The following is a 26694-nucleotide window of genomic DNA, read 5'->3' as shown; positions in this document are numbered from 1 at the left end:
AAATTCTTCCCATTCTACCTCTCCTTTCCCACTCCCTAGCACTCCCCCTAAACCCCCACACAAACACAAAGACTTATCCCAATAAGGAGAAAAATAAAAGATTGTCATAAGGAATTTCCTGCTCTTCCCCCAGCTTCCACATACACACTTCTGCTTTTTGAAAAGAAAATAGTGAAAACATGGCTTAAGTTTAGTTTATAGCCTTAACAAAGAGTCCAGAGCAGTCTCTTAGGCTGAGTCTCAGGTATGTTTTTGCCTAGTTTACCCTGTCAAGTCATTTTTTAGCCTAACTAAAAAAAAATTAAGAAGTTATTAATAGAAGTTATGTTATTATTTGAATAACATACTATATGAGAATATTTTTAAAGTTTTACATTGAATTAACATGCAGCTCTGATTATGGTTGCTAAAAATAAAAAATAAATTTTAAAAAATTAAATAAATTTGTTTCCATAGAAAGATATATTCTTCTACACTCAACCACAGAACCTTGTAAACCCATGCAGCCTTTGATTCCAAGGTTGTATAACATTAGATGTCAAAGGAAATGCAAGATCAGGGGAATCTTATTTATGTTCACTAAAATGAGATTAAAGGGTTAGAACGCTAATTAAACAGAGCTATTTTTACATAAAACTTTTTACTAAAAAGTATTATACGACTATTCTCAGGCTAGTAAAAAAAAAAAAATATATATATATATATAAAATAAAAAATATGTATACAACTAATTTGTATTTACCATCTAGAAACTTTTTTTTTTTTTGATGGAGTTTTGCTCATTGCCCAGGCTGGAGTGCGATGGCATGATCTCGGCTCACTGCAACCTCTGCCTCCTGGGTTCAAGCAATTCTCCTGCCTCAGCCTCCCAAGTAGCTGGGATTACAGGCATGCGCCACCAGGCCTGGTTAATTTTGTATTTTTGGTAGAGACGGGGTTTCTCCATATTGGTCAGGCTGGTTTCGAACTCCCAACCTCAGGCGATCCGCCCAAAGGGATCCTTTGGGATCCTTGGCCTCCCAAAGGCTGGGATTACAGACCATCTAGAAACTTTTAAAGATCATTCTCTCTTAATCTCTAAATTTTCAAAGTTATATTTGTAAACTGGTTTAATTTCTGATGCATTCTTCTCCCGGGGCTCGCCCTCCATCTAAATCATCAATGCTATTCTGATTTCAAGACTTAGCGCTTTTTTATTAATTTGGTATCCCACAGAGGTTGTATAATTCCTCTCAATAATAACAGCAAATGTGTAGGGAGAACTTACTATGTACTGGGAACTATTCTAAGCATGTTGTACAGTTTTTAACACTATAAGGAAGATTCTATTATGCTGACAATTTACAATTTAGTAAACTGAGACTCAGAGAGTTGAGGGAACTTGCTCAAAGTTAACAAGCTAGCAGAAAAATCCATGTGCTCTGACTTCAAATTCAAATTCTAGATGATGACCCCGTGCTAATAATCCTCTACTCCTGCTACAATGAAGAGCTGGAAGAACAGTGCTGGAACTCAGGCTTACTTTCTGTCTCTTAGGACAACACTGGAAAGAAGTGTCTATGCCTGCTCTGCTTATTTCCTTTTTCTAAATATACCCAATAGGGCTAACTTGGGTACACTGGAGTCAAAATTCTTGCTATCAAAATAAAAAAATGTAATATGGAAAAGTATATTCAAGTAAGTCCCACATACAACACTTTAATTTTATATAATAGAAAACAGAAGTTGCATGTAAATAAAATCAATTCAACATATATTTACTGAGAATTACTATGTTCCAGGTACTTGGCATAAATCAGTGAGTAAGACAGATTAAGAATCTCTCCTTAGTGGAGGACTCTAATATGCAAAGCAGATAATTAACAATATAAAAGTATGTTACATGGCATATCAGTATGTAAAAGTTCTGGCTAAAAATATAAAAAATAGGGCCAGGCACGGTGGCTCCCACCTGTAATCCCATCACTTTGGGAGGCCGAGGCAGGCGGATCATGAGGTCAGGAGTTCGAGACCAGCCTGGCCAACATAGTGAAACCCCATCTCTACTAAGTAAAAAATAAGGTCAGGTGCGGTGGCTCAAGCCTGTAATCCCAGCACTTCGGCTTTTACTGAGTAAAACTTTGGCTTTTATTGAGTAAAACAAGGCTGGAGGGTTTGATGCAGTCAAGTGGTAAGATCTGACCTTAGGCTACTATTATGTTGAAAAGAAATCATGAGGGGACAAAGATAGAAATAATGTGATGGGTAAAGAGGCTACTGCTAGGCCAGGTGTGGTGGCTCATGTAGTGTAATCCCAGCACTTTGGGAGGCTGAGGTAGGCAGACTTCTTGAGCCCAAGAGGTCAAGACCAGGCTGGGCAACATGGCAAAACCCCATCAGTATTTTAAGAAAGAAAAAAAAAAAGGCTATTGCTATAAATGATGACTCAGATGAGGATTATTGTACTCTAGCTGGTGAGAAGTGATTAGATGGAGATGAGATAATGAATCTTTTTGGACATGTTAAGTTTAAGATGTCCTGAAAACTAAGAGAAAGAGGAGCTTTAACGAAAAGAAAGTAACCATCTATAGCAAATGCTACAGACAGGTCAAGATGAGGACTCAGATTAGCAATTTAAATCAGTGGTGACCTTGATATCTTCCAAGGAGTTTTGCTACAAAGGAAAGTAAAAAATGGAAGCAGTAGGTGGTAGAATAACTGCAGGCCGGGCCGGGCGCGCTGTTTCAAGCCTGTAATCCCAGCACTTTGGGAGGCCGAGACGGGCGGATCACGAGGTCAGGAGATCGAGACCATCCTGGCTAACACGGTGAAACCCCGTCTCTACTAAAAAATACAAAAAATTAGCCGGGCGAGGTGGCGGGCACCTGTAGTCCCAGCTACTCGGGAGGCTGAGGCAGGAGAATGGTGTGAACCTGGGAGGCGGAGCTTGCAGTGAGCTGAGATCCCGCACTGCACTCCAGCCTGGGCTACAGAGTGAGACTCTGCTTCAAAAAAAAAAAAAAAAAAAGAATAACGGGGGGCCAAAAAAGAATAAAAGAATGGAACAGAGATTTTAGCTGCTACCCACCCACAGGAAAGACAAAGTATGAAGTTTAACTTTGATCAAGTTAACTGCACAATTTAAAAAAAAAAAAAAAAATCAAGACTCTTCAAAAGAAAGTAACAGAATACAGTCTCTACAATGTATCACTTAAGATGTTTAACATGTAATCCAAAATTACAAAGAAACAAAAATATGCATCATCATACATGAAAATTAGCAGGCAAAATTCTAAAGCGGCTGCACTGTTAATTATGCTTAAGGATTTAAAAGAAAATCTGCTCAGTATAAAAGAACAAATAGGAAATCAAGAGAAAACAGAGATAATAAAAGAACCACACAGACATTTTAAAAACAAAAAATACAGAAAATGTTTTAAAAATTCATTGAATGACTAACAGATTAGAAGTTGATAAAAATCAGCGAACTTTAAGACATATTAATAGAAAGTATCCCATCTGAAGAAAACACAGAAAAAAAGACTGGGAAAAAATAGAGCCTCAGAGATATCAAAAGCTCTAAATATAGATAATTACAATCCCAGAATCAAAGAGAAGAGAGATGGGCAGAAAAAAAAGTTTAAGAAATAATGGAGCCGGGCGCGGTGGCTCAAGCCTGTAATCCCAGCACTTTGGGAGGCTGAGACGGGCGGATCACAAGGTCAGGAGATCGAGACCATCCTGGCTAACACGGTGAAACCCCGTCTCTACTAAAAAATACAAAAAAAAAACTAGCCGGGTGAGGTGGCAGGCGCCTGTGGTCCCAGCTACTCCGGAGGCTGAGGCAGGAGAATGGCATAAACCCGGGAGGCGGAGCTTGCAGTGAGCTGAGATCCGGCCACTGCACTCCAGCCTGGGCCACAGAGCCAGACTCCGTCTCAAAAAAAAAAAAAAAAAAAAAAAAAAAAAGAAATAATGGGCCAGATTTCCCCCAAATCTGGTTTAAAAAAAAAAAAAAAATTAAAAAAGCATAAATTTAAAAATGCAAGAACCCCAACAAATCCCAAGCAGGATAAACCGAAAGAAAACTATACCTAATCATGTCACAGTTAAACATCTGAAAACCAAAGATAAATAATCTTAAAAGCAGCAAGAAGAAAATGACACATTATACCTAGAGGAACAGTAACATAAATGAACGCTGACTTCTCATCAAAAACAATGGAAGGGCTGGCTGCGCAAGGTGGCTCACATCTATAATCCCAGGTCTTTGGAAGGTCGAGGTGGGCAGATCACCTGAGGTGAGGAGTTCGAGACCAGCCTGGCCAACATGGTGAAACCCTATCTCTACTAAAAACACACACACACAAAAATTAGCCGGGCATGCTGGCACCCACTTGTAGTCCCAGCTACTCTGGAGGTTGAGGCAGGAAAATCACTTGAACTCAGGAGGCGGAGGTTGCAGTGAGCCAAGATTGCGCCACTGCACTCCAGCCTGGATGGTGACAGAGCAAGACTTTGTCTCAAAAACAAACAAACAAACAAACAACAACAACAATAAAAATGAAAGCTGGAAGAATAGGAATGACATCTTTAAAGAAAAAAAAGTCAACCAGAATCCTATCCAGTGAAAATATCCTACTGGGATGAAAGCCAAAAAAAGACATTTTCACCTAGAGAAGTTTAAGAGAATACATCTTTAGCAGATCTACACTAAAAGAAATGCTGTTCTTCGGGTTGAAAGAAAATGAGACCAAATGGAAATGCGGATCTTTGGGAAGAAACGAAGAGTAATGAAAATAATAAACAGGTGGGAAAATACGAAAAATATAATTTTTCCTCTTAAAATACACATGACTGTTTAAAGATCTGAGAGCTTAGAAATCAGTCTCAGAAGTGATTTCTCCCTTCTTATTCCCCCTTCTATATTAATAGAAAAGTACAGTACCTGTTTTAGTTTCAAAAAGAAATTTTCAGTAGTACTACGTTTGCTGAAGGGCCAGAATAATCTTTCATTAGGTGAGCAAACACGGACTTTTGTCTCCAGGAGAAATCGAACAGGCTCCTGTACTTCTGTTATTACCAAATCTACAGCTGTGGTCATAAACAGGACTTTATCTAAACAAAGAAAGAGAGAGGCTGAAGAGGTAAATCAGAAACACAAATGTATTTGCTCATAAGATTCCATAAAAGCTATTTCATTATAAACTTTCAAGATACCTTAAGTATCAACTAAACATGTAAATAATTAGACAAATAACTGGTTTCAAAAAAAAATTCCACACTGAGAATTATTTTAAAGTAACTGACAGTAGTATATACTGTAAAACTTTTAAAACTGTACTGTCATCGGGAGACCAAGGCAGGCAGATAGGCAGATCACTAGAGCCCATGAGACCAGCCTGGCCAACATGGCGAAACATCGTCTCTACTAAAAATATAAAAATTAGCCAGGTGTGGTGGCACATGCCTGCAGTCCCAGCTACTTGGGAGGCTGAGGTAGGAAAATCACTTAAACCCGGGAAGTAGAGGCCACAGTGAGTCAAGACTGCGCCACAGCATTCCAGCCTGGGTGACAGAGTGAGATTCTGTCTCAACAAAACAAAAACAAACAAAAAAAAACCCACTGTACTGTCAGATTTTTCTGCACAAGTGGCATATGACTTCTTTATGGCACCCTCATCAACACTGAGACTTCTCAAGTTTTAAACTTGGTTAACAATGGTATTTGAATGGTCTGCTTATATCCTTTAACTATTTATTTATACTGCTATTAATAACAAAAAATTGAAGGGGGGAAAATGCTCAATAAGAGGCATTTATTAAGCAAATTACACTTTCAGAATGGGATAATATGCAGCTATTAAATGTCATTCAAAGAGCATATGAAATATCTTCCAGATACTTTATGGCATAGAGTATTTGAAAACCTACACAAGAAACTGCTAACAGTGATTCCTTTGGGACGGAGCCGTGGGGACTGTGGTAGACTCACTTTTCCCTGTAAATCCTTTGAAATTTTTAACCATTTATTGCATGGATTACCTCTGTACAAAAATAAAACCTAGAAGTCTGTAAGTAAATAAGCATATAAATAGAAAGAAAGAAAAGAAAAAGGGGAAGCAAAAAATGAAAAAAAGGATGGAAAAGTGGGAAAAAGTGACACTTTGCTTATAGATCAAATTTAATAATAAACTGAAGAACTATTCAAATTCTTTGGTTTCACCAGAATTAGGTAAACACTGGATATTGGTTAAAGAAGTGGTCCTTAGTTTTGCGTATCTTCTTGAGACTAAAATTTCTGTTCATGATGTCAACAAATAGTATCACCTTTAGGAGTTTCTTCATTTACAACTTGAAAATGTGGGGATTTTGGATTCCAGCTCCCAGTAATAACATAGGACTTTCCATCTGAACTTTTGCCCATAGATTCCTAGAAAAAAAGAGTAAAGATAAATCTGAATGCCAAAGTGAGTGAACAACAGTTAACCCCTGTCTTGCTGCCTTTAAAAACCAGAAGCTGCAAAAATATAAGAATATGGAGGAGGATCAGATAAGTGTATGTGAATGATTACACGTATGGTAAAAAAATGTGGCAATTATTTATGCAACTGTCCTGAAGTTATATGTAAATGCTTATGAAACATATCAAATTGTATACACGTTAAGAAAATCCACAACCTAAAGCTGATGCTGGATTCTTCTTTCAAGTGAATTATCACCATATAATTTTAAGTTCTGAAAATAAAGATTTTCAGATAATGGGAATAATACTAATAACTCCTACTATTGGTAAGGATACATGAGAGTCTATAAATAATTCTTCAATAAATTTTCTCTTTTGATTACCACATCAACCGTACTCAAATATTTAAACAAGAATTTTATCATCACCACAGTTAACAGACCAAGGCTTATCCGAAGTCAGACTTGTAAATAGCTAGTCAGGAAAAAGGAAGTTACCTTATCTTTGTATATTGTTTTATAGCTTAAAAGATCACCTTCATAAACATGTTTTAACATTAGATTCAGATGAGAAAAAATGAAACAACCTTTACTGAGGAAATAGTATGTAACTTTCTAGCAAAAATAAATTCTTACCAAATCTAGTAAGTGCATGTCACTATTTCGTACATCTTTTCCTGGACTAAGGAGAAGACCAAAACACCTGCAAAAAAAGAACTGACATAAATTTAAGAAAAAAGATAACACAAAAGAACGTTTAAATTAGGCCACTTTAAAAACAAATTCTTGCCGATAGAAAAGAGGACACATTAGAATTATCAATACATTTGTGTTGCTAAAATAATAATCCTTGCTTCAAGATAAGCTAATTCTGTTTGCCTTTTATTACCACATACTTGAAAAGAGCATATTAGCTGATGATTTCTAGTAGCTATTTCAAAGTAATGAAGCACTGACTTCAGTAAACAAAATAATATCCTAGGGAACAAAATACTTTGAAAATACATTTTTTAATACAGTGTAAAACTATGCCATTAGATTGATAAAAGTCAAAATTTATATTTAAGCTAAACTTACTAAAAATGCTTACCTTTCAATGGCAAGTTCTTTATTAGTTGTTTGCTGCACATAGATGACAATCTTCTTATCAATTCCTTGGCGTAGTTTAAAGCATTGTCTGTCCTTATCTTTGGGAACTGCACTGTAGACCAACATGTTTCATTAATTTTGCAAAGCATTTTCTTGTCACATACTAGAACCATTTTTTTTAAACAAAGACCTCAAATCTCTGATTCTTTTCTGTGCCTGGTTTGCAAATAATAACAAAAAAGAAAAAAATCATTGTATGCCTCTTGATGTGAAAATATCATTTGAGGCTGGGCATGATGGCTTACACCTGTAATCCCAAAACTTTAGGAGGCTGAGGTGAGTGGATCACTTGAGGTCAGGAGTTTGAGACCAGCCTGAGCAACATGGTGAAACCCCATCTCTACTAAAAATATAAAAATAAGCTGAGTGTGGTGGCACAGGCCTATAGTCCCAGCTATTCAGGAGGCTGAGGCAGGAGAATCACTTGAACCAGGGAGGGAGAGGTTGCACTGAGCCGAAATTTCGTCACTGCACTCCAGCATGGGTGACAGAGTGAGACTACATCTCAAAAAAAAAAAAAAAGAAAATACCATTTGATATTTGCAGGTAAACCACTAAAGCATTTATAAAGCTAGAAAAATCACTCCTACGTCCCCTAAAACAATCTCAATTTTCTCTCTTTTGTTGCTGTAAAACATCTTGCATGGCATCTGACATACAGAACTCAAAAAAAGTAAGTATTCTTTCCTTTATATTTATAACTGGGTTTTACAGATAAATTATTATCACCTTCTTTGCTTAAATATATCATGAAGAAAAACATACTTAATCATAGATCTTTTGAGTTTCAAAAAAAGTTATCTTTAAAAAGTAATAGAAATGAGGAAGATATGGCCAATAATAAGCTGTTGCCCAACACTTCCCTTAAGCACTGTTATCTTTATTATAAACCAGTATAATAATTATAAAATACTAACTAGTGATAAAGTTAATAAACATCAGCTTAATTAAAAAGGTAAAAATATTCTTTTTCTTTTTTTGAGACAGGATCTTGATCTGTTGCCCAGGCTGCAGTACACTGGCACAATCTCATAGTTCACTACAGCCTCAAACTCCTGGGCTCAAGCTATCTTCCTGCCTCAACCTCCAGGATACCGAGGATTACAGCTACACGCCGCTATGCCTGGTTAATTTTTTAATTTTTTGTAGAGATGGGTCTTGCTATGTTGCCCAGGCTGGTCTCAAACTCATGGGCTCAAGCAAACCTCCCACCTCGGCCTCCCCAAGTGCTGTGATTACCGATGCGAACCACAGCAAAGTTCTTAAAATGACAGTTTAACAAAATAATCCCCTATTCTCCCACATACCACTTTCTCTAGCTCATTGTTCTCAAAGGTAAATGTCTGTGGCCATCAGTCAATATGCAAAAAATCTAAATTGTATCTTATTTCTGTACAACTTTAAGATAATGGCAATAGAACCATTAGTAGCTACCGTAAATGGCTAGATGAAAGCTCTGAATACCTACTCAAAATTAAAGGTAGCCCTAAACAAATACTAATTTGAAGCCCTTCTGCACTTTATTACTATTTATACTAATTCAAGAACATTTTTGAATACTTCCATTAGAAAATCAAAGAACCTTAGCAAAGAAGTCTAAAAATGACAAAAATGTTCAAAGAAAATCTTTGCATACCAAACTGTTAAATATTTGTGACAGAGTTTTCACAACTCTGAAATGGAAGGGTCTCAATTTTCAACTGCTAATAGATACACTGGTCTCTATGTTCTCTGGATGCTCAAGTAAATATAATCTCATTGTTTAGTAGTTTAAAACAACAACAGATAGAAAGTTGTCTTTGGTGTCCGGAATCTACAGGGCTACAGTAACATGAAGCAGAATGGAGAGTGTAATCAGCGGGTGTGCACCTCACTGAATGCCAGGGTCCTAGATTATATTTCTGGTCTAATAACTACATCATTGAATGTATCCAAGCTGAGAATTTAGTATTTAATTTCTATTGTATAAAATAAGAAACTGAAGTCCAGGCTTAATTTCCCTGGGTTTACCTATAAATAAGCACAATATAAACTACCCAATTTATCTCAGGAGGATGGTAAGTGGATTAAGTAAAACAAAAAAAGAAGTGTTTTGAATGGTGCATTGAATGAAAATGCTCAATTTAGGTCAGGCACGGTGGCTCATGCTTGGAATCCCAGCACTTTGGGAGGCTGAGGTGGGTGGATCATTTGAGGTCAGGAGTTCAAGACCAGCCTGGCCAAATAGTAAAACCCTGTCTCTACTAAAAACACAAAAATTAGCCGGGCATCGCAGCACATGTCTGTAATCCCAGCTACCTGGGAGGCTGAGGCAGGAGAATCACTTGAACCTGGGAGGCAGAGGTTGCCGTGAGCTGAGACTGCGCCACTGCACTCCAGCGTGGGTGAGAAAGAGAGACTCCATCTCAAAAAGAAAAAAAAGTGTGAGACCCTATCTCAACAAACAAACAAATGCTCAGTTTTCCCATGGGCAAAATGGAGAAGCAGGTTTCCAATTATAATTAAATTTAAAAATTGGCCAGGCGCAGTGGCTCATGCCTGTAATCCCAGCAATTTGGGAGGCTGAGGTGGGTGGATCACCTGAAGTTAGGAGTTTGAGACCAGCCTGGCCAACATGGTGAAACCTTGTCTGTACTAAAAGTACAAAAAGTAGGTAGGCGTGGCAGCAGGTACCTATAATCCTAGCTACTCGGGAGGTTGAAGCAGGAGAATTGCTTGAACCCGGGAGAAGGAGGTTGCAGTGAGCCAAGATCGCACCAATGCACTCCAGCCTGAGCAACAAGAGCAAAACTCCGTCTCAAAAAATAATAATAATACTAATAATTTAAAAATTAGACTTTTTCAGAAATGAGAAGAGCATTATTCTTATCACACTTTGTCTGTATTTATGTTAAAGTAAAACCATAGTAAATCTTGTGTTGTGTTACACACAAATATGAGTTGGACACGGGATAAGTAATATCCATGAACCAACATGTTTTACTACTCTATTCAACATTTAATTTCTACTTTTAAAATTTGCTATTAATATTATACACAATACGTTGAAGAACATTCATGTTAATAATTCTTTGAAAACCTCAATGATTATTTCTGCAGATAAATTCCCATACATATTACAGAATGACTGGATAAGAGGAACTGCATTTGACAAATTTAAATCTGACAAACCAAGGTATATTTTGCTATGATTTCATACATCTAAAGTACTGTTGCGTTAACCTAATACATTTAGGTATAATAATTATTTCGGCATAATTATTATTTAGGTATAATATTTAGGTAAAAATATTTAGGTATAATAGTAAGTAAATAATAGGTTTTATAAAATTATATAATAGCATAATAATTATACAACTACTATATAATTTATATGCATAACATACAATTATTATTATACCTAAACATATTTAACCTAATATATTTAGGTACATTGATCATTATACTGAAATAATATATTTAAGTTCCAACCCGGCCAATATGGTGAAACCCCATCTCTACTAAAAAGTACAAAAATTAGCCGGGTGTGGTGGGAGGCGCCTGTAATCCCAACTACTTGGGAGGCTGAGGCAGGAGAATTGCTTGAACCCGGGAGGCGGAGGTTGCAGTGAGCCAAGATCGCACCACTGCCCTCCAGCCTGGGCGACAGAGCGAAACGGTCTCAAAAAAAAAAATGAAATTTAAGTTAACACAACAGTATTTATTATAAACCAGAAATTCAGTAAAGTCATGTAGCAAAAGGAAAACAAAGTCCTAACAAACGTGAAAAGCAAATTTGACCATCTAGGGATTTTCTGTAATAGCACTTTGTCAGTATGAGGGTAAACAGAACAAAGATGTTTATGATCATTCTACCTTGAATATGCCTGATTTCAGAAGGAAGAGAAGTTCTACTGATACTTCTGAGGGATCTTAATCTTTCCTATTTAATAATTAGAATTTACAGACCAAAATTACATAAATATTTTCAATAAAGAAAAAAAGGCCAGGCGTGGTGAAACATGCCTGTAATCCCAGCACTTTGGGAGGCCAAGGTAAATGGATCACTTGAGGCTGGGAGTTTGAGACCAGCCTGGCCAACACGGCGAAACCCTGTCTCTACTAAAAAATACAAAAAATTAGCCGGGCATGGTGGCAGGCGCGTGTGATCCCAGCTACTCAGGAGGCTGAGGCACGAGAATTGCTTGAACCCGGGAGACGGAGGTTGCAGTGAACCGTGATCGTGCCACTGCATTCCAGTCTTGGTGACAGAGAGAGGCTGTCTCAAAAAAAAAAGAAAGAAAAAATATTTAGTTTAAAGGTTGCTTAACAAGGTAAAAAACTACTTAAAATTATACAGATAATAATTTCCACTTTGCAGGGCACGAAGGTACACTGCAGGAAGGACTATCTCACAGCATTGCTTTGAGAATAGAAATGACCAGGAATGGTGGCTCATGCCTGTAATCCCAACACTTGGACAAGCCGAGACTATCACTTGAGCCCAGGAGTTCAAGACCAACCTGGGCAACGTGGCAAGACGCCATCTCTAGAAAAATTTTTTTAAAAAAGTAGCCAGACATAGTGGTGTGCATCCATGGTCCCTGCTACTCAGGAGGGTGAGGTGGGAGGACTGCTTGAGACCAGAAGGTTGAGGCTGCAGTGAGTCATGTTTGTACCACTGCACTCCAGCCTGAGCAACAGCATTGAGGCGTACCTCAAAAAAAAAAAAAAGAGAGAGAATAGAAATGTATATAATTAGAAAGCACAGAGCACAATGCCTCATACTTTACTCCTCAAAGTTTAAGCTGAACTGTACACTAAATTCGCCACCAGATGGCATGACAATTCCAAAGTCTGAAGAGAGACTAAGAATTATCAGTTTTTCTAATAAATAGTCTAATAAACCAATCACTGTGCTTCTTAATTTAAAAGCAAAATATTAGAAATATTCATAATTTTATATAACTTCATTTTACCAATTTAATGAAGTAGTCATGGAGGAAACAGACATGCAATTATTGATTATAATACAATCATTTTGTGACATGGGCTATAATTTTTTAAAAATCAAGTCATCTTGCAACCACAAAATTTTAAAGTGAGAGAGGGTTTTAGAGTCTAGCCACCTCATTTAATAAATGAGGAAATTATTGACAGATGTAAAGAAACTTGGAAATGGGGACACTGTTAATAGTAACAACAATTAAACTAAAGCTAAGTTTTGACTTCTATTCCATGTTTTTTTCCACCACTCAAAGAATTATCATTACATTTAAAAATTAAAATCAGTGCTTCTAACCCTACAGAAGATTAGACTTCAGATACAGACCTTATTTCTCCCCTTCCAATGTATGCAGATAACTTTACTGGGAAAACCTGACTTGAAAATGCTTAAGATTTTTCGATTACTAATACAAGTAAATCAACCAACTAAAACAAGCAAATACAATCAGCGAAACAAATATAACTACAAATCCAGCTAAGCTTTGGCCATATATATACATATATACACACACGTATATACATATATACACACATATATACACGTGTGTGTGTATGTGTATATACACGTGTATATATACATATGTGTATATATACATATGTGTGTGTTTATACACATACACACACACATATATATATATATATTTTTTTTTTTTGAGATGGAGTTTCGTTCTTGTTGCCCAGGCTGGAGTGCAATGGCAGGATCTCTGCTCACTACAACAACCTCTGCCTCCCAGGTTCAAGCAATTCTCCTGCCTCAGCCTCCTGAGTAGCTGAGATTACAGGCACCTGTCACCACGCCCGGCTAATTTTGTATTCTTAGTAGAGATAAGGTTTCTCCATGTTGGTCAGGCTGGTCTCAAACTCCCGACCTCAGGTGATCTGCCCACCTTAGCCACCCAAAGTGCTGGGATTACAGGCATGAGCCACAGCGCCCAGCGCTTTGGCCATATTTTTATGAGCAGTTAGCCACTTGGTATCTGATTAAAAGAAGGTAGTAACATGTTCCCCAAATGACAATTTTTTAAAATTGCTTTAAAATTCTTCAAACTTTGCCTCTGTTAAATTTATGTATTTATTTTCCTTTATCACCCACATTTTTTTAAAAGCCCTCCCTTTAAAAGCAATCATTTTATGGTATGAAAGTTATAATCTGACCTAGAATTTCCCCTGAACCACAGCATGTTAATACATGAATAAAATAAGATTCCCTACCTAAAATAACCTTTACCATCATCTTCTTTTATTTCTAAAGACACAGAGAAGGTAAAGATGTCACTGTCAGGAGTCTGGGGTGCAGCAGTGGCTGAAAGTGGGGTCTGCTTGGCAGAACGGCGGAAGGCAGTGGCAAAACTGTAAAGTATCCGGCTTACCTACAACCAGACATGTTAGGAAATGGGCTGTTATCAAAAGATATAAAATACTTTTATTAAGGATGAAAGGTTACCTACTCTGGAAGGCAATGATTATCTTTATCCCACTTATTTCTTTTGGTAAATTACCTAATTTGTTAGGCCTATAAAGCAAGCAACACTGAAAGTGGTCAGACAAGGGGTTTTAAAAAAGAAATGGTTGTAAGCACTATAAATCCAATTAAAAATCATTTCCTAAATTGTTAGAAACTATCTGAAGATATTACAATGAAAACAGTCCTAACAAGTTCTGATTTAAAAGAATGGTTTGCAAATCTGACAACGTTAGAACCAGAATGCTTACTTAACCCAATCAAAAGTAGCCAACAGGTCTCCTCTGACATTCTTAGTAGTAACAACAAAGTTCTGGTTAATCGAATTTTTAGTTAATTTATATGTCGGCCCATCAGGCTAGAATCACTAAAACACTAGCAGAGAACTTCATCTGGCTCATAAGTGACCATAATAAATACCATAATCACTTCAACCTAGTGAGAGCACTGGTGAAGTTTCATTTGCAGAGAGTTTTCTCTTGAGGACTTACAGCTTCTTGTATTTCACACCGGAAGACGTGTATTCTGAAGAGCTCTGCATTGTAATGACTTTCAGTGAAAGCAAAACAGTCACTCTCAGGAGTTCCATCATGCCCTCTGACACAGAAGAGGATTTTGTAGATAGGGTAGTTTGCTATTTCAGTGTTTGTCTGAGGATCTAAGAGTCTGTTCAGAGAAAAAGATATAGAGATATTAGACGAATTATGAACAATCTGCACTACGTTTATATTAAAATGTGACACTCATCCTTTCTAGTAAGAAGATCATATATTTGGTATGCTAATATTAACGTTACATTTTAATAAGTAAGTCCTATGTGAATTCTGGAAGCTATTGATTACATAATTCCATAGTAGTAAAAACTATATGGTATCATGTTTTAGGGAGGCAAACAGAAAGGTATAAAAAATATGAATAAGCACATTTCTTATATAGTCTGCAACAAACTAAAGACAAGATTAACACGTAAATTAGCCTACCAAAATACACTGAAGCTGCGCCTCTGTTTTTTTTTTTTTTTTTTGAGATGGAGTTTCGCTCTTGTTGCCCAGGCTGGAGTGCAATGGCGCGATCTTGGCTCACCGCAACCTCTACCTCCTGGGTTCAAGCGATTCTCCTGCCTCAGCCTCCCAAGTAGCTGGGATTACAGGGATGTGCCACCATGCCTGGCTATTTTTTGTATTTTTAGTAGAGACGGGGCATGTTAGCCAGATGGTCTCAATCTTCTGACCTCAGGTGATCTGCCCGCCTAGGCCTCCCAAAGTGCTGGTATTATAGGCGTGGGCCACCGCACCTGGCGAAGCTGAGTTTCTAATTATCTCCTTTAAAAACGACCTAATCTGCTATGAAAAAATAAAAAAACAAAAAACTGATGTTTTTTCTCAGACTGAAACATGTTTTTTTTTTATTCATGAAAAATAAAGACAGAGATTATACAAAATGCTAACTCAAAAAAAAAATCATGAATAAAAGCAAAAGAATGCCATTCAGTAAAAAATCAAAGGGATAGCATTCATTCAAAAATCTACTTATTCAACGAATATTTATGTGATACCTAAAACATTCCAGACTCTATTCAGGGCACTAAGGCACAACTATGAAAGGTCTAAAAAGAAACTACGCAATTTCAACGCTACGTGGGTAGAGCCATTAATGGGGAAAGCCTAGAAGGCCTTGCTCATCACGGAAATACCTAGGAAGAAGATCTAATGCAAGTTTGAAAGCACTTTCATGAAAACTCTGAAAATGTGGGGTAAGACCAACTAGCTTTCTAACTTTTTTTATAAAATTAAAAATATATTAAAGTATAACTCCAGTTAGAGGAATGAGTATTGACTAAGAAACATTTAGAAATGAATGCTAAACAAATTTTATTAATAGTTTATCATTAATAAATAGAATTTGTGAGTCTTTGTGAAATAGTTCTTTAAATACTTCAGGGGAAAAATTACATATACAGATTATTTTACTACAATCAACAGACAGCTATTACTCTGTCACCATGAAAGTCCAAAATACTTCTGAGGATACTGAGAAATGGACACTCTATATACTGCTGATAAAAGTATAAACTGGATCAATATTTCTAGATGGCTAGTTGGCAATGTTATCAGAAGCAATAAAAACAGACAAACTCATTAAGTTTACTTCTAGGAATTTATCCTAAGGAAATCAACAGAAGTCTAAAAAGATTGAGCTCAAAGATACCTATTTCTAAAACACTGATATTCCCGTATAATTAAAATTAGCTATCATTAGTCATGCTTTTTTCTCTGAAAGATAAAAACCTTAAGATGTCTAATATAAGAGATGGGTTATTTATGTATAACCCATTAATGTGCCATCATAAATTAAAATTTTTAATCATATTTACTGGCATGAAAAGAGGTTTATGATAAAAAACTAAGTACAAGATGGTATGGACAGTTCCACTGTTGTTCAAAAAAAGTTGATTCTAACAGTTGTATAATTACGTACGTATATATATGCAGGTATATTCACACATACATAGACATATACACATACCAATATGCAAAGATCTTAATAAGCCAAGATGTTAACTGTATTTATTAGTGGTAGAGTAGAATTAAGGCTATTTTATGTGGTAATTTAAATAAGCATGAATCTTTGGTAACAGCAGAAAAAAATTTATTTTAGCTGCACTCGTCTGACTTATTGAGCAACTGTATATTTAGCTGGTTGATACAGACATCTGGTTAGCTATCTGCAATTGTTATTTGTTCTATTAGTATAAACAGCCATTTCTAGAGGCTTCTCTGTGCCTCAGTTTTTTCATCTTTTTTTCCTTTTGTTTTGTTGAGAGAGGGTCTCACTTTGTCACTCAGTCTGGAGTGAAGTGGCATGATCACAGCTCACTGCAGCCTTCAACTCCCAGGCTCAGGTGATCCTCCCATTTCAGGCTCCTGAGTAGCTGGAAGTACAGGTGCGTGCGACCATGCCTGGCTAATTTTTTTATGTTTTGTAGAGACAGGGTTTCACCATGTTGCCCAGGCTGGTCTCGAACCCCTGAACTTAAGTGATCAACCCCTCTCAGCCTCTCAAAGTGCTGGGATTACAGGCATGAACCACTGCACCTGGCCAGTTTTCTCATCATAAAAATTAAGGGGTGTACTGGTATAGTTAATATTTAACAATAAATTTTTGTAACTTTCAAACTCAGCATGAAACTCCATTTTGAACTAATGTGTCAAGCTTGTATTTTCATCAAAGGAACATGGAAAATATAATCTTTTAGGCTGACTCGTGTCAATGTATTTCATTTATCCCCAAAACATTGAAAGTCTAATGTACTACACATGACTAGGAAGAGGATGAAAAACTATTACAAATAAGTGACCATTTTTCACAAAGGTTACAGTCCTTGGAAGACATAACATGAGTGTCAGGTAAATGAAACATTACACAAGTAAAGTAAGTATTAATATGTATTGTATTCACTATTGCTTCTTTCTAAAGCAACAGGTCAGAGATCTGATGTAAATACTAAAATATTTCAATAAACCAGTCTCACCTCACAATTCCTTCAGATACATTTGGCACTGAAAGGGTAACATTTAGTGAAATCTGACACTGGCTTCTTAAGATGGACATCATCCTTAAGGCTTCCACTTCACTCCTGGGAGCATTTACTGAGGCACAGCCTAAGTAAGTCAGTTTACTGAAAACTACACTGTCCTCATCAGCCACTGGTGTGAAAGGACTTGAAGCTTCAGAATCTGAAAGAAACAAAGAATAAGGAAGTGATTATTTTCACTTTGATATTTTGTTGATATGATTAGCAAGTAAAAATCTGCAAGTAACATTTAGGGTCTAAAATTAAGTATTACGCCGGGCGCGGTGGCTCACGCCTGTAATCCCAGCACTTTGGGAGGCCGAGGCGGGCGGATCACAAGGTCAGGAGATCGAGACCACAGTGAAACCCTGTCTCTACTAAAAGTACAAAAAAATTAGCCGGGCGCGGTGGCGGGCGCCTGTAGTCCCAGCTACTTAGGAGGCTGAGGCAGGAGAATGGCGTGAACCCGGGAGGCGGAGCTTGCAGTAAGCCGAGATCGCGCCACTGCACTCCAGCCTGGGTGACAGAGCGAGACTCCGTCTCAAAAAAAATAAAATAAAAAAATTAAAAAAAATTAAGTATTAATGAGATAATATGCCATACCCTAAAAGAAATGCCCATGAAAGCCAGAAATCTCACACTAGAACTCTGTCAGAAACACCAAGATTTTTAGGTACAGGTTGAGTATCCTAAATTCAAAACTCTGAAATATGAAATGTTTCAAATTTCAAAACCTTTTGAGCACCTACATGACACTTAAAATAAATACTATTTGGGGAATTTCAGATTTCTAATTATTGGATTTGGGGTGCTCAGCAGGCAATTATATGCATATTTCAAAATCCAAAAACATCTGAAATCTGAAACACTTCTGGTCCCAAGCATTTCAGACAAAGGATACTCAAAATATAGTGCTATTAAAGTCAGTCTCAATCAGATTTAGATTTTATTCACTTTTCTGCCTCTTCTAATTTGTTTTGACTTTGTAATTTACATTTAGGTCAAATATACATTTAGTATTTTTTCACTCTGAAAACTCCTATCTCTGATTGTCTTTTTTTTTTTTTTTTTTTTGAGACAGAGTCTCACTCTGTCGCCAGGCTGAAGTGCAGTGGGACAATCTCGGCTCATTGCAACCTCTGCCTCCTGGTTTCAAACAATGCCCCTGCCTCAGCCTCCCAAGTAGCTGTGACTACAGGTGCGCACCACCACACCTGGCTAATTTTTTGTATTTTAATAGAGACAGGGTTTCACCATGTTGGCCAGGATGGTCCTGATCTCCTGACCTTGTGATCCGCCTGCCTCGGCCTCCCAACGTGCTGGGATTACAGGGGTGAGCCACCACGCCTGGCCTAATTGTCATCTTTCTGACCTGCACTGTTACAGTTATTTCTCTTATTCATCATCTTAGCCACTTCATTATGTTCTCTCAATCTCTTTGGCGTTCCTTTCCCAATAACATCTATACTTTTAACACCTTGCTTTTCCAAATGAGCCTTTAAGTTGTCCTTCTCCTCCCATACTATGTCTTTCTGCCCCATGCTCTAGTCTTCCTTTTTCAACTTGGCAACTGCTCCTATAGAGCTATACAGGTCTGGAGCAAACATCTGTTCACCCAGAATTATCCCTCCATTTCTCAAATATTGTACTCATATTCCTTCTTTCTTTGAAAAGTCTTTAAGCATTCTGGGGGGGAAAAAAAAAAGATTCCCTCTGTTTCCTTTAGTTATATTTTCTCTTTCCTTGGTACAACTGAAATACATTTAAAAGGAAATCAGAATGGTATATATATTTTTACTCCTCTCACATCCCTTTAGATTTAGAATTTAGAGATTCTAGAGAATGTAGACAATGGTTTTTGCCTGTTCTAAATAAAACCTAGTACAGGGTGGACACTCACATATTAAAAACAATAACCTTCAGTTACGCAAGCAATGCAGCAATCCTAACCTCCTTGTCCAGGTTTCACTGGCAGGCTCATCTCTGGTTTTTGGAGCCCTACTAATGGCACAGGGTTAATGGTGGATGAAGCGGAGAGCTGATCAGAAAGAGGCCCATCTCCTTCACCATCCAGTTGTGACCTTTTCACAGGCTCCTTTTCCCCTGGCTGGTCGTCCATTGGAGGATCCATCAGTACATCTGCTAGCTCTTTTTGCAGCTGCTGTTCACTTCCATTCCCTACAATCTAAGGGTCACAAATACATGCAATCAGCAAAGTGAGAAAGATTAGCCAGTACTGATTAAAATGGGTCCACATTCCAAAGAAAATCATTAGCATTTCTTTTGATACAAAGATATCTTCTGAATTTTTTTAAAAAATAGAATAAATCAAGATCTGCAACAAACAAGGGCGCAGCTGCTCTCTCAATTTATATAGTTTTTCATGAAAAAGTACATAGTGAACTTGAGACTAATACCCAGAAATACATGCGATAGCCTGCCAATGTTATTAAAGTATTTTACTGTGTCCTAAACTAACAATAATTAAAAGATTTATAATTTTGTCTGATAAGAAATAATGCTTTTAAGAAGAACATCTTAGTGTCTCCTCTAGCCCTTAAGGAAAAAGGGAAAACGTGCTTGCTTCCAAAAGATATCAACAGAAACATACATATTAGGCAATATATTTTCACAGGTATTTTACCACTTCTGTCATATGCAAGTCTCTTGTATTTCTGAGGAAGACTTACATGATATGAACAAGTTCTGAAAGTTCTGAAACACTTGAGTAAAGCTGACATGAACATACAAAATAGTCCTGAGAAATAAAAGCACTCTATTTCAATATCAAGTAACTTTATGGAGTCATGATGGGTTATTACTAGTTCCTCAACAAGGAAGCAAGTAAGTGCAAAATCAAGTGGAGACTGGTCAATGCCAAGGAAAACCACAAGTGACACAACACAGTGTTGTCACTAAATGCTTAAGAAATACTAAAAAAATTAACAAAAAAAAACTGAGATAGAAAAATGAAGTCATGGGAAAAGAGAGGGAGCCCTGATTTAGGAGGCTTTCTGAAGACTAAAATCTAACAAAAAGTTAAATTCGTCAGGGCTAAGAGAATGAGGCCTACCCTAGCAAAATTAACACAGAGGCTAGGAAGCAAAATTCCAATAACAGAGGTAGGTATCTCTGGGCTACCAAGAAATCCAATTCAAGTATTTTTATTGATTCGGGCTTTCATAATTCCATAAACCTCAAGTCTCTTGTGCTGCAAATTATAATTGAGAAAAAGACAAGTCTTTTTTTGCTGACATTCTCCCAAGGAAATTCCAACACTTCAAGTACTTTTGCCTTAGAAATAAAGACCTCTTTCTTGGCTTCAATGACAATTTCTGTTTCTGTGAATTTCATTTCATGTTTGGAGTTATTGCTAATGGAAGTACAAGTGGGCTGAGTAATTTTAACCCTTTGTTAAATCAGATTCTACACATACACAAGTGCAACTGAATTTCTTTTCTCAGAAGTTCAGCTTTAAAAAGTTGGGTTTTTTTTCTTTTTTTTTTTTTAATGGGCACAGTGGCTCACGCCTATAATCCCAGCACTTTGAGAGGCTGAGGTGGGCAGACTGCTTGACCTCAGGAGTTCGAGACCAGCCTGGGCAACATGGTGAAACCCCATCTCTACCAAAAATACAAAAATTAGCCATGCGTGGTAGCATGTGCCTGTGGTCCCAGCTACTGGGAGGCTGAGGTGGGAGGATCGCTGGAGCCCGTGGAGTTGAGGCTGCAGTGACCTCAGATCACGCCACCGCATTCCAGTCTGGGTGACAAAGCAAAACTCTGTCGCAAAAACTTTTTTTTAAAAGAGACACCATATCACTATGTTGCCCAGGGTGGACTTGAACTCCTGGGCTCAAGTGATCCTCCCACATCAGCCTCCCAAGTAACTGTGACTACAGGCAGTGCCACCATGACCAGCTTAAAAAGTTCTTAAAGCACCTAAAAATCAAACTAAAGCTTAGATCCAATTAGCCTCTTTTCAAAACTGGAGATGAAATACTGTATCACCTGCAGTAAGCAAAAGACAGCCCAAGTGAACCTAAACTAACTTTTCTAAGGGTAGGGAGAAATATAGGAGTAGAGTTATATAGCTTCCCAAAAGCAGATGAGAGAAGATATTAGATTCCCTGTTGAAGCAATTAGTAACTACAATTGGGAATGCAACTGTAATTGAAGAAAGACATAATACGTGCTATGAAGTACTGTTTTGCTCTTTGGCTTATGAATAAACCCAAGTTTTCTGTTGGGATAGGCTGCCTACGTTGTAACATATTTACCAATCACAGAAATGTAGCTAACCCTAAAATAAAACATGTTTATATATTTGCCTTGTGTTTATACATGTTTATCTTGCATTCTTCCCTACTTTATAAATTTTATAAACATAAGAACTGTCTTCAATGTCCTTAACTCTTCCTTAAAAACTAGGAAAAAGTAATGTACACACACAAAATAGTTTTAAGAGTGGTTTAAAGATAGTAACCTAACAAATGCCTTGAATAATCTTATCAAATACAATACTCAACAATTATCATGTTAGATGGTTTGTGAACCTTCAATGCAATTCCAAATTACTACCTGTGACAGTATAGTACACATACTTTTTTTTTTTTTTTTTTGAGGCACAGTCTTGCTCTGTGTGTTGCCCAGGCTGGAGTGCAGTGACACAATCTCGGCTTAGTGCAACCTCTGCCTCCCAGGTTCAGCTGATTCTTCTGCCTCAACATCCCAAGTAGTTGGGATTACAGGCGCGTGCCAACACACCCAGCTAGTTTTTGTATTTTTAGTAGAGACGGGGTTTCGTCATGTTGGCCAGGCTGGTCTTGAACTCCTGACCTCAAGTGATCCACCCACCTTGGCTTCCCAAAGTGCTGGGATTACAGTCGTGAGCCACTATGCCCGGCCAATATACTTTAATCAATTAAGTTATTTTTTATTTTTAAGACAGTCAACTAATTTTGTCTAAACCAAGCTGGGAAACATTCAGCAGTGCCTTTCAAGGTTCTGAAACTTTGACATGCATCAGAATCACCAGGAGAGCTTGTTGAAACAGACTGTTGGGCCCTACCTGAGTTTCCAATTAAGTAAGTCTGGGGTGGTACTCAATAATTTGAATTTCTAAAAAATTTCCAGATCACAGTGATGCTGCTAGTCTAGGAACTGCACTCTGAGAAACAATCTTAGGTTAATGATTTTTGACCATCACTATCCAAAAAAATTATCAGTATTACTAGGTAATATGAAATGAACAAAAGCATGTAATATCTAGTATGGTATCTGTCACACAGTCAACATTAATACATATTAATCTTTTTTCAGAAGTTCTGCTTTAAAAAGTTGGTTTTTTGCTGGGTGCAGTGGCTCAAACCTATAATCCCAGCACTTGGAGAGGCCGAGGCAGGCAGATTACTTGAGGCCAGGAGTTCTAGACCAGTCTGGCCAACATGGCACAACCCTGTCTTCACTAAAAAATACAAAAGTCAGCCAGGCATTGTGGCATGCACCTGTAGTCCCAACTACTCAGGAGGCTTAAAGAGTTAAAGAGGAGAATCGTTGAACCTGGGGGAGCGGAGGTTGCAGTGAGCCAAGATCGCACCACTGCACCCCAGTCTGGGCGACAGAGTGAGACTCTATCTCAAACAAACAAACAAACAAACAAAAAACCTCCACAGATGATTCTGATACACAGAATCACTGAGAAACACTGCCTCAAATCAAAATCCCAAAGTACGATGCCAACATAGTATTTACCAGACGGTCCACATATGCATTAAAATACATATGGTACTTTTTGAAAATGCAAATCCCTTGACTTCATCCAAGAAAAACCTCTGTGCATGGGCCCCAAGAATCTATATTCTGCACCCCATGAGACGTTCACATGTAACAAAGTTTGAGAACCACTGGGCTAGGAACTTACACAGTTCATTTATTTTCTAATATGAATGATTCATTATGATAAAAGGACTAACTGCGAATGACTGTTACTTTTGGCACATGCTTATCTCCACTAGAGAGGCTAGGAAAGTTGCCTATTTAGTTTCCAGCCTCCCTTACGGCTACATTTATTTTCTAATATGAATGGTTCATTACGATAAAAGGACTAACTGCGAATGACTGTTACTTTTGGCACATGCCCATCTCCACTAGAGAGGCTAGAAAAGTTGCCTATTTAGTTTCCAGCCTCCCTTACGGCTATGGCTTACCATATAACACAATTTTAGTCTTTCAGATGTAAACAGAAATTGGCTGGGAAGCTTCTGGAAGACTGTTGATTTTCCCAGTAAAATAAATGAGCATGACTGGTGTTACCCCCTTTCTCTCTTCTTCTTGCCTTGGAACATGCATATAGAACCGTGGGGGATGTACTATGAATGAGGTGACACAGAACAAAATGTCAGTAAACCAAGTCAAGCACAGTGGCCTGTGCCTGCAGTCCCAGCTACTCAGGAGGCTGTGGGGAAGGATCACTTGAGGCCAGTCTGGGCAACATAAGGAGACCCCCTATCTTAAAAAAGAGTCAGTGAGCCAAAAATCAATGAGCGGATAAAAGAAATTGGGTCCTTAATGGTATAGATCAGAAGTTAAGAAACATTTTCTTTAAAGGGCCAGATAATAAATATTTTAGGCTTTGCAGGCTTTATATGTAGTCTCTCTTGCAGCTACTCAACTCTGACTTTGTAGCATGAAAGCAGCCATAAACAATGTGTAAACAAACTAATGTGGCTATGTTCCAATTACACTTTATTTACAAAAACAGGTGGCAGGCCAGATTGGGCCAGCAGGCTATAGTCTGTTGAACCCTGGTATGGATGAACAAGTTAAACCAACTAGCAACTGCCTATGTCCAGACTTCTTATAGCAGAAAAATAAACCCACTCCTAGTAGGGCTCTCTTCCTTGCTGCCAATAGCATTCCTAACAGATACCACAATCATCTCTAAAATAAATGTAGTTTCAGGTAAAGTAATGAAAACACTGTGGTATTAGTGAAAAGGCAAACATATAGATCAATGGCACAGAACAGAGTCCAGAAATAGATGTGCATATATGGCCAACTGATTTTCAACAAATTGTCAAGGTTATTAAATGGAGAAAGTGAAAAAACAAATGAAGCTGGAACAATTAATCTGACATCTATATGCAAGTACATGAATCTCAAGAGTTCACATCATATACAAAAAATTAACTCAAAAAGGATTACAAACCTAAGTGTGCCATAAAACTATAAAGCACACAGAATAAAACACAGGAGAAATCTTTGTGACATAGAGATTTCTTAGGACACAAAAAGTACGAATCATAAAAGAAAAACTTGAGAACATGAACTTCATTAAAATTAGAAAGTTCTGCTCAAAAGAAACTCTTAAGAGAATGAAAAGATAAGCCAGAGAAAATATTTGCAGGTCATATATCTGATGAAGGACTTCTATCTAGAATACACAGAGAACTCTTAAGAAGAAAACAAACTACCCAATTAAAGCGGATCACGAGGTCAGGAGATCGAGACCATCCTGGCTAACCCGGTGAAACCCCGTCTCTACTAAAAAATACAAAAAAAACTAGCCAGGCGAGGTGGCGGGTGCCTGTAGTCCCAGCTACTCGGGAGGCTGAGGCAGGAGAATGGCGTCGACCCGGGAGGCGGAGCTTGCAGTGAGCTGAGATCCGGCCACTGCACTCCAGCCTGGGCGACAGAGCGAGACTCCGTCTCAAAAAAAAAAAGCACATTTCACCAAAGATACACAGATGGCAAATTAGCACATAAAAATAAACTCAACATCACTAGCCATCAGGGAAATAAAAATTATAATAGGATGCCTCTAAACCCCTAAAAGAATGACTATAGTCTGGGCGCGGTGGTTCATGCCTATGATCCCAGCACTTTAGGAGGCTGAGGCAGGTGGACTGTCTGTCTCTAGGAGTTTGAAACTAGCCTGGGCAACACGGTGAGACCCCGACTCTACAAAAATTTTAAAAATTAGCCAGAGGCATTGGCACACACGTTGGTCCCAGCTACTCAGGAGGCTGAGGTGGGAGGATCACTTGAACGCAGGAGGTTGAGGCTGCAGTGAGACTACGCCACTGATATCTAGCCTGGGCAACAGAGTGAGACTCTGTTTAAAATAAAATAATGGGCCGGGCGCGGTGGCTCAAGCCTGTAATCCCAGCACTTTGGGAGGCCGAGACGGGCGGATCATGAGGTCAGGAGATCGAGACCATACTGGCTAACACGGTGAAACCCTGTCTCTACTAAAAAAAATTACAAAAAAACTAGCCGGGCGAGGTGGCGGGCGCCTGTAGTCCCAGCTACTCGGGAGGCTGAGGCAGGAGAATGGCGTGAACCCAGGAGGTGGAGCTTGCAGTGAGCTGAGATCGCGCCACTGCACTCCAGCCTGGGCGGCAGAGTGAGACTCCCTCAAAAAAATAAATAAATAAATAAATAAATAATAAAATAAAATAATGTAACATAAAATAAAATGAATGACTAAAATTCAAAACAATTCTGACAACAGAAGGGCTGGCAAGAACAAGGAGCAACTAGAAACTCTCGTATATTGCTGCTGGGAATGCAAAATGGTCTAGTCACATTATCCATTTTTTATAAGGTTTTATAAGGTTAAACATTACACTTACCATATGACTCACTCTTAGGTATTATTTACTCAAGAAAAATAAAAACATATGTCTACACAAAAATGTTTGCAAATTATTTTTTGAGAGACAGGGTTTTTCTCTACTGACCAAGCTGCAGGAGAGTGGCACAATCATAACTCACTGCAGCCTCAAACTTCTGGGCTCAAGCTGTCTTCCCATCTCAGCCTCCCAAGTTGCTGAGATTACAGGAACACGCCACCAATGCCTGGCTGCAAATGTTAATGCATTATTCATAAAGCCAAAAACTGAATACAACCCAAATGTTTATTCACTGGTGAGTGGATTAATAAAAAGATTCTTATACATCTATAAAATGGAATACTACTAAGCAATAAAAAGGAATAAACTACTAATACACACAATAACATGGACAAATCTCAAAAGCATTATTCTATGTAAAAGAAGCCAGACACAAAAGGACTA

At 37.8% G+C, this 26694-nt stretch overlaps 1 protein-coding gene across 9 annotated transcripts in view; it reads right to left on the bottom strand.

The window, feature by feature from the left end:
* RABGAP1 (RAB GTPase activating protein 1) overlaps nucleotides 1–26694 on the bottom strand; it is a 175409-nt gene that overhangs the window by 101198 nt on the left and 47517 nt on the right. For 5 of the 9 annotated variants that reach the window (XM_021927168.2, XM_021927166.2, XM_021927171.2 and 2 more), the window contains 8 exons: nucleotides 19566–19800; nucleotides 17574–17778; nucleotides 14533–14707; nucleotides 13792–13949; nucleotides 7535–7645; nucleotides 7081–7147; nucleotides 6310–6412; nucleotides 4928–5118 (listed from right to left, as the gene is read on the bottom strand). In XM_021927168.2, the coding sequence (XP_021782860.1) occupies nucleotides 4928–5118; nucleotides 6310–6412; nucleotides 7081–7147; nucleotides 7535–7645; nucleotides 13792–13949; nucleotides 14533–14707; nucleotides 17574–17778; nucleotides 19566–19800 (1245 nt within the window). Of the gene's footprint in view, nucleotides 1–4927; nucleotides 5119–6309; nucleotides 6413–7080; nucleotides 7148–7534; nucleotides 7646–11448; nucleotides 11610–13791; nucleotides 13950–14532; nucleotides 14708–17573; nucleotides 17779–19515; nucleotides 19801–26694 lie in introns of those variants that run through there. The other 4 variants (XM_009188135.4, XM_003911255.5, XM_021927172.2 and 1 more) reach the window with 3 other exon arrangements.

The sequence above is a fragment of the Papio anubis genome, chromosome 13 (genome assembly GCF_008728515.1).
Source record: "Papio anubis isolate 15944 chromosome 13, Panubis1.0, whole genome shotgun sequence".
In the NCBI taxonomy this organism is placed as follows: Eukaryota; Metazoa; Chordata; class Mammalia; order Primates; family Cercopithecidae; genus Papio; species Papio anubis.
Note: the sequence above shows the minus strand (reverse complement) of the source record. Positions and strands in the feature narration are given on the sequence as shown.